Genomic DNA, 9457 nt, shown 5'->3' with positions numbered 1-9457 from the left:
AGTTCCCAAATGATGTGGATGCTGATGGGCAACGGACCATTTTGAGGAGAAAGGACACAAACATAAAATTTCCATGGGAATTAGGAAAAATAAAAAAAAAGAGAACTGATTTGATCAGAATGAACAGGAAATGTGAATGCATTTTACTTGGATAGAAAGACCAATGAGACTAGGGGCTTGTGTGGGAGGATTAGATATGTACTGAGAATGGGTAGTGGGTTTGTGACCCCTAGGAGAGATTAAAGATTGGTATGGAAACATCTATGCGATTAAACGCAAAACAAAACCTGAGAATATGAACTTGTTGAACACCCCTTTCATTTGTCTTTCTGTACAGCCACTATATGACTACTGTGTGCATGTGCACCATAACTGGGAAGGGATACATGGAAATGAAGACACCCAGGTGTTTCTGTAACAGGACAAAGGCAACTGGGTACCTCCATTTGCTCATGATACAAAAGATTTGTGCTTCACAGAATTGAGCCCCACTAAGAGAATACCTGTTGAATGTCATTAAGCTCCATTTCTTCAGAAAGAGAGAGGATTCTAGGAAATAAGAATGTTCTGCATATTTGGAAATTCAGGTAGCTGAATAGTGTCTTGTCCTTAATGTTAGTGACTGATGGGAAACCAAGAGGGAATAAAAGCCATGGAGGGGGGCAGATCCAGAACCGAAGAGGTTGAGAGAATGGTATACACAAGCCTGAGAAGGCCTCCACATGAGTGAGTCCAGACAAAGATCTGAGGGCAGCACAACAGTAAGGCGAATGCAGTCAGGCCTCAGAGACAAGGCCCCGTTTGACCTGAGGGCAGGCCACTTCAAGATGGTGTCATTTTAGCACTTTATTAGAGGAGAGGAATAGACAAGAAGTGCTGTTCAGAAGCCTTCAGGCAGAGATGCAGTCTCAGAGTTGAGTAGCAGAAGCAGTAGTGATGAAGTCTGAGCCCAGACAGCAGCTGACATCAAGAAGGCTGAAAAGGCTTTGAGAGCTCAGCATTCTCCCATCATCCATAATGTGAAGAGAATCAGCTTCCAGCCAGGAAAACCACATATAGCCCACTTAAAAATACTTCAAACACACACGAGAACTTGTTTCTAGTGTTACACGACTGTTACAACGTATAATAAAAAAAGTGCCCAAGTGTCCTATCATTTAATATGTTTGGAAATATTTATTCTACCTAGTTCTTTTGGAGAACTAAGGAAACTTTATGTTAACCCATCGGGTGTTTCTAATAAAGGTCCTCGAGTGCTCATTTCACGCAATACCCATTAATATATTTCCTCTCAGCTAATATTCTGCTATCAATGCTTGAAAACTTGGAATACAAAAAAATAGTTGCTGGTATCACCGTCTGTGCAGGCTAATCAGAGTGAGCCCCAGCCACATGTGTTTTTGAGAAGAGTCTCGCTCCTTTCCTTTGTTATGCACTTCTGCTGCTGTGCTACAGGAGAAAGCCTTCATAGTGCTGAGCATCACTCCTGTCCTAGATTCTGGGGTGGGATGTTTGGGCTTTTGCCTAAAGAATCTGAGGCCCAGGAGGAGATGGTGAAGTGTTTTGGTGATTCATAAAACTGATGGTAGTAGGTGCTTTCCGATGTAGATGTTTCCCCTTTTGAATTTCATAACACAGTGTTTGTTTTCACAGCTGGAAACACCTGGGCTCTGGAGGACCAGAGATCAACTCGGATTCTCTCTTACTTGACATTTACCGCCCCTCATCTTTACAAATTTTCAGAGGAAAATGAGCTTAAGAAATCACTCCATGGTGACTGAGTTTCTCCTGTTGGGGTTAACTGAGGAGCCAGCGCTTCAGCTGCCGCTTTTCTGTCTCTTCTTGGCGATCTACATAGTCACTCTGGTGGGAAATCTTGGCATGATTGCGGTCATCAAGCTGAATTCTCAACTTCATACCCCCATGTACTATTTTCTCAGTAGTTTGTCGTTTTTAGATTTCTGCTACTCTTCTGTTGTTACCCCCAAAATGCTGGTGGGGTTTATCAGCAGGGATAAAGCTATCTCTTATTCTGATTGTATGGCTCAGCTGTTCTTCTTCTGTATTTTTGTCATTTCTGAATGCTACATGTTGGCAGCCATGGCCTATGACCGTTATGTGGCCATCTGCAGTCCTCTGCTCTATGCTGTCATCATGTCCCCTCGGGTCTGCTCTCTCCTGGTGGCTGCTGTCTTTTCAGTGGGCATAACTGATGCTCTCATTCATGGGGGCTGCATAGTAAGGTTATCGTTCTGCAAATCCAACATCATTAAACATTATTTCTGTGACATTGTCCCTCTTATTCAACTGTCCTGCTCCAGCACTTACGTCGATGAGCTTCTGATTTTTGTCATTGGTGGATTTAACATGGTAGCCACCAGCCTGACCATCATCATATCGTATGGGTTTATCCTGACCAGTATCCTCCGCATCCACTCTAAAGAGGGCAGGTCCAAAGCCTTCAGCACCTGCAGCTCCCACCTCACAGCTGTTCTTATATTTTATGGATCGCTCATGTCCATGTATCTGAAACCCACTTCAAATGGTTCACTCATCCATGAGAAGGTGACCTCAGTGTTTTATACCACAGTGATTCCTATGTTAAATCCACTGATATACAGTTTGAGGAACAAGGAAGTAAAAAATGCACTGGTGAAGCTTGTAAGAAGAAAAGTATCTTCATAATAAATGTGCTTTTTACTGAGATGCATTAATGTATTCCAAATTATGTTTATATGCAAATGTTTATACCCCGACTCCTTAAAAGTAATCTCAGCTGAGCTGAGGTTATCTATGGCACTATATTACAAATATTCATATTGCTAAAATTTACACACTTAATGTTTATATAGTGTAATATAATAAGTATGAAAGAAACAGTAGCATATATTTTATTTTATGATTTATTTATTTTTATTTTTACATACCAACCCCAGTTCTCTCTCCATCCTTTTTACCACCCACCTTCCCTCACTTAATCCCAATCCACTATTTAGAGTGGGAGTCAACAAAGTCTGACATAACAAGTTGAGGTAGGACCAAGACTGTCCCCACTGTTTCAGTGTTTTGCATGGTATCCCACCAAAGGGAATGGCCCCCAAAAGCCAGTTCATATACCCAGGATAAGTCCTGATCCCACTGCCAGCAACCCCTTCCCAATAGATCAAGTCATGTAACTGTCACTCACATTTAGAGGGCCTAGTTTGGTCCCATGGAAGTTCCCCAAATGTCATTCTAAAGTCTGTGGGCTCCCACTTGCTCAGGTCAGCTATATCTGTGGTTTTCCCAATCATGATCTTAACTCCCTTCCCCTTGCTCAAATGATCCCTTCTTTCTCTCTGCACCTGATCTCCAAAAACTCAACCCAATGCTTGGTTGTGGATCTCTTCATTTGCATCCATCAGTTACTAGATGTAGGTTATATGATGACAACTAGGGTAGTCATTAATCTGTATATAGGGGAAGGTCAGTTTAGAAACCCTCTGCACTATTGCTAGGAGTCTTAGCCGGAGAAATCCTTGTGGATTTCTAAGAATTTCCTTGTACCAGGTTTCTCCCTAACCCTATAATGGCTCCCTCTATCAAGATATCTCTTTCATAGCTCTCACTCTCTATCCCTCCTCCAACTTGGCCATCTCTAACCCATATGTTCCCTTCCCCTCCATTCTACCCCTCCACTTTACTCAGGAGAGCTTAACTATTTCCCCATCCTGGGCTCTCCATGTGTGTCCCTCTTAGGGTCTTCCTTTCTGCCTAGCATTTCTGAAGTTGTGGATTGTAGCATGGGTATCCTTTGCTTTATGTCTAAAATTCACTTATGAGTGAGTACATATCGTGTTTGTCTTTCTGGGTCTGAATTACTTCATTCAGGATTTTTTTTCGAGTTCCATCCATTTTTATGCAAATTTAAAGATGTCATTGTTTTTTTTTTTTTTTTACCTCTAAGTAGTACTCTAATATGTAAATGTACCACATTTTCTTTATTCATTCTTCCGTTGAGGGATATCTAGGTGTTTTCAGGTTCTGGCTATTACAAGTAATACTACCAACATATATTTTAAATTTTAAGTTCCATTATCATTTCCAGAATTAAACCTTTTTTAACCCTTGTTTTCCAAAATCTAGTCCAAAGGGTTAAAACACAGTGTACTGCATAATCATTTAAACAAAACAAGACAAAATGCACAGTGTGATGGAATTCACCCAAAAATTTATAAAAAATATGGAGAAAGTTTGTTTGTGTGTTTACTTTTTAAGGGCCCATTAAAATCCAACGCTGCATTTAAGTGCAATTCTAAAGCAAAGATTAAGCAAAGAATCAAGCTAATATGACCTCAGTGAGAAAACTCATCTGACCATCCAAACTGAATACAGCACATCTAGAATAGGAAATATTTAAATATTGTCAAAATATTATGGATTTCTTTCCTCATTTTGATCAGTATGTATGCAATACTTTAGTTCTATCTATTAGGTTTCTGTGAGATGATGCTTTTTTCTCAATGCCTAGGTATCTTTAATTTTCATCATATAGTATGCATTGAATGAAAAGTTCTATTAAACAGTTTTATGAAGGAACTTTTCAATGTGGAAAGCAAAATGAGGCACATTGAATGTAAACAGAGCTCATCTGAGCCAAAGCAATGTTGGTCCATAATAAAAGAACTGAAATGGCATCCTGCATGTCTGGGTAAACAACAACAACAACAACAACAACAACTCTCAAAAGTGTTGCTGCAAAGCAGTGGTTTCAATTGTGGTGGCTGTAAATTTCTGTGAAGAACAGTACCAGATTCTGTCTGGAGGTCACTCATTGATGTTATGCATTCCAGGTAAGAACTGTGATAAGCTAAACAAGACAATCTCCACATTATTTACTCCTTTAACAACATCAGTATGTCTGCAGAGAACTGATTTTAAAGGTTAAAAGTAATTAGATCATGAGAGTTTGAAATCCAGGATCACATGATTGCTGCCTGAAAACTTCTTTCAGCAGGCCCATTTGGGGTTTGTAGATTCCTGTCCCCATGTCTTTAAATTCATAATCAACTGAGAAAGCATACTGCATAGAGGGCATGATGTATTTATTACAACAATTTATTAATTTAATTTGTGCTGAATAATAGACGCAACACACCAGGAACAAAGTTTTGGAATAGTATGGGACATGTGATAGACAAAACCTCTCCTTATTTGGTAAGATGACATTGATAGATAAAATAACAGTAACTAGACTCTCTGAATGTGGCCGACAGTGGGGGCTGACTAAGAAGCCAAGGACAATGGCGCTGGGCTTTGATTCTTCTGCATGGACGGGCTCTGTGGGAGCCTTCTCAACTTGGTTGATCACCTTCCTGGACCTGGGGGGAATTGGGAGGACCTTGGTCTTAACATAGAGTAGGGAACCCTGATGGCTCCTTGGCCTGGAGAGGGAGGGGGGGGTATGGGTGGAGGGGAGGGGAGGGAAGGAGAAGGAGGAGGGGAGGAGATGGAAATTTTTAAATATAAAAAAATAAACCATGAAAAAAAAGAAACTGTAAGAAAGAAAAAAAATAACAGTAACTATAGGAGCAAATATTCTACTTAAATAGATGTATATTTAGAAAAAGACTGAGTTATATAGTTTCAAGTTACCTAAGGGTTTTGGTCAATATAGTTATTTAAGTAAAGACATTTGGGGTGAAGAGACAGAAGAAGAAAAGCTATATTTATGCAAGCTAATCTGAGGGGCTGTTGGAAAAGGAAAACATGCTACTGCCCAGCATGGGAGTGTACAGAGCACTTACTAGACTACTGAAATAACTTGGAAGCATATTAAAACTAGATTTAAATTAGAGATAAAAACATGAGTGGTTTGAAACTTCTGACTTTGAATCAGGATTTATCATTGGGTAGGAAATGCACTATCCAGCAGTGACAATGTTTGACATTAAAATAGATTTCTAAGTAAGATAAATATAAACCGTAAGCGCTAGTTGAGTTTCATTTAAATAAAAGCATAATTAGATGAGAGGCCTATGTATGTGTGGACTTTATACGTGTGTGGTTTTCCCATGGAGCTGATAATATGAGCATTGTAGAGTTAGTTATGTGACTGTTATGATGAAACACACTTTGGGGTTAAGTAGATGGTAAAATGGTAGTGTTTGACCTCTTTTAAAGGAAAAATTAGTTTTCTTCAATGGAGTCTCACTGAGTAGTCAAGCCACACCTAAAGGCAGACCCCATGCCCAGAAGTAGATGGCCAACAAAAAATGAACTCAATGATATTTTTAGAGGTTTTATGTTTTATAATGCTTTGTCTGGGAATATTGATAACTTACAGGTCTTTTGTTTGTATGGTTTTATGTTTTCTGATTTTGTCTTTTTATGGTATTTCTGTGTGTAAATGTGTATGTCTCTGTGCCTGTGCATTTTTTTTCTTTTTTTTTATTTTGTTTTTTTTTTCCAGTTTATTTATTTTTTATTAAAAATTGCCATCTCCTCCCCTCCTCCTCCCACTTCCCTCCCCTTCCCTCCACCCACACCCCCACTCCCTCCCTCTTGAGGCCAAACAGCCATCAGGGTTCTCTACACTATGTTGAGTCCAAGGTCCTCCCAACTCCCCCCAGGTCCCACATAGGAGCACCGGACTGAGCTCCCAAGGTCCCGATGAGGAGCAAAAGGAGGGAGATCATGAGCAAGGAAGTCAGGACCGTGAGGAGTGCGTTTACCCATTGAGAAGGTGGGACAGATCTAACGGGAGACCACCAAGTCCAGTTGGAATGGAACTGATGGAACAGGGGACCAAACCGGGCTCTCTGAATGTGGCTGACGGTGGAGGAGGACTGAGAAACCAAGGACAACGGCAATGAATGTGAACTCTACAGCATGGACGGGCTCACTGTGAGCCTTAACCTTTACCTGGCGATGGATGGAAATAGAGACAGAGCCCCACATTGGAGCACCGGACTGAGCTCCCAAAGTTCTGATGAGGAGCGGAAGGAGAGAGATCATGAGAAAGAAAGTCAGAACCATGAGGGACGCGTTCACCCACTGAGACGGCAGGACAGAACTAACGGGAGACCACCAAGTCCACTTGGAATGGGACTGATGGAACATGCGACCAAATCGGACTCTCTGAGCGTGGCTGATGGTGGAGGCTGACCGAGAAGCCAAGGACAATGGCGATGGGCTTGGTCTCTATGACATGTGCCTGTGCATTTTTTATTGTGTCTTTGATTCTATTTTTTGAATATTTTGTTTCTTTGTATGTTTTGTCCTATTTTAGATTTATTATTATTATTATTATTATTATTATTATTATCTTTTAGATGCTTGTTTGTTTTCTAACGAGAGGGAGGGTGGGAGGGAGAGGGAGAAAAAGAGAGAGAGGGAAAGAGAGAGAGAGAAGATTTGGGTGGGTGGGAAAGTAGTGAGTTTCTAGGAGAAGTTTGGGGAGGAGAAATTGGGATCAGAATGTATTGTATGAAAAAAGTCTGTTTTCAATTAAAAAATGCTAGGGTTATAGTAGCGGGGTTAGGAATACCCAGGAAAGTAAATGAGAGGGCTTGCTGAGTGTGAGACAGTCATACTAATTATATCAGAGGAAAAACACGGCTCTGGAACAAACAAAGCTAGTCTTGGCAGGGTTACAGGCCTCAAACAGGCAGGCTTCCATGCCTGGACTTGAACTCTCCCTAGAGGAACACATGTGAAACATTGCTGTCTTTCACATCTTCTAACATAACTGCAACAGACTAAATGGTAAGAATGGCCTCCACCTAAAAAGGTCTTCACCTATTCCAGGGAGTAGATATGGAAGACCCCCACATAAGCAAATAACTAAATATGAAACTAAGGAAAACTACAGCTTTATCTTGCTTTGTTGCTGTGTCTGTCAAAATGCCCCTTGGTGGTTAACCATCCTTGAAGCTGCACTTAGATTGTTCCAGAAGCTAAGGCACCAGAGCATCCTTTCTCCTGATATGTGCACTAATGAAGGCTTTCATCCTCAAGATTCTGACATTTTGTTTTTGGCACCATTTAATGTAACCAGTCTTTCTCTGTCCTGCCTGACTGTTCCCAAATAACCACACGGAGACTCATTAATTATAAATACTTGGCTTTAGTTAGGTTTTTTTCTAACTACTTTATAACTTAATTTAACCCATATCTTTTAATCTACATTCTTTTACAGGGCTCGGTTACCTTCACTCTGTACTGCCCATCCTCCTTCCTATCTGTTATCTGGTGACTCTGCCTTTCTTCTTCCCAGAGTCTTCTCTGTCCCCAGAAGTCCCACTCAACCTCTTCCTGCCTAGCTGTTGTCCATTCAGCTCTTTATTAAACCAATGGCAGTGACACTTCTTCACACAGTGCAAAAGAATATTTGCTTTTCTGGAGATCATGGTAAAAATGCTACAACACTAACATCTAGTCTGCCTTGAATTGTTACATGTCAACTCACATCCTGAATGTGCTACCCTCCTCATAAGCATTCATTAAATACTTCTTTAAAACCCACAACACAGAGTCCCCTATGTGCTTCCCACCTTGGGGCAGACCACTCTGTTCACTCCGTGAGCTGATGATTTTCTTAGTCTACCCATAAGGCCATGCTTCTTCTCTTGGGCAGCTTCTTTTATTCTCTGGAGTTCCATCTTAGTTTATCTAGAATGTTGTACTTCCTGAGTTCACTCCATCTTGGGAGAGCTTACTTTCCTTAGCTTTGCTTGTGTTATTTTGCCAAACAAACATGTACTCAAATCATCTCTGTCTTGTCTGAATTAATCTTTCAAAAAGACAATAATCAAAGGATTCCATAATGGTACCACAAAATCTTTACAACTACGGTGGACAAAGTATTTCAATTATTTATAGTAAACAGTTTTATTTTATAGAGTCTTTAAGTTTTTTTTTAAATATTTTTTCATGTTCACCTAATATTTTATTGTGTTTTTTTTTGTGAAAATAAGCCCATCTGTCCATTCATTTTTGCCTTTTCCTCTATATAGAAGACTCAAATTTTGACCAAAGGGTCAATTTATTAAGCACTTATTAACAGGCACACAAATACTAAACAACACAGTCCTGGAACATATAAAGTATAGAGTTTTATAATAGTAGCTGGAGACTGCAAGTCACAATTTTAATAATGGCTAAACAGTTTGAACACGGTAGATGAAAAATACATATCAATATACAGCATTCAACTACAGCAGAAGCCATACTTTTCTCAAATAAGTGTAGACTCCTTTCCAGGAAGAATTATATCCAAGTTACAAGCAAATTTTAATAAAATTAATTCTAACTAATAGAAAGTGTATGTCTTAGGGTTTCTGTTGTTGTGAAAAGACACCATGACCATGGCAACCTTTTTGAAGAAAACATTTAATTGAGGAGGCAGCTTATAGATTAAGAGGTTTATTTAGTTCATTGTCATCATGGCAGGGCACATGGCTGCATGCAAGCAGTC

General features: G+C 40.0%; 1 protein-coding gene across 1 annotated transcript; it reads left to right on the top strand.

Annotated features, from left to right (window-relative positions):
* Positions 1–207: 207 nt before the first annotated feature.
* On the top strand, positions 208–2685 carry LOC119810613 (olfactory receptor 8D4). The gene is made up of 2 exons (XM_038324170.1): positions 208–218; positions 1761–2685. Exons 1-2 carry the CDS (start codon positions 208–210, stop codon positions 2683–2685), a joined length of 936 nt encoding a protein of 311 aa, XP_038180098.1.
* The last annotated feature ends 6772 nt before the right edge of the window (positions 2686–9457 follow it).

Source organism: Arvicola amphibius, chromosome 3, assembly GCF_903992535.2.
Source record: "Arvicola amphibius chromosome 3, mArvAmp1.2, whole genome shotgun sequence".
NCBI classification, from domain to species: domain Eukaryota; kingdom Metazoa; phylum Chordata; class Mammalia; order Rodentia; family Cricetidae; genus Arvicola; species Arvicola amphibius.
Note: the sequence above shows the minus strand (reverse complement) of the source record. Positions and strands in the feature narration are given on the sequence as shown.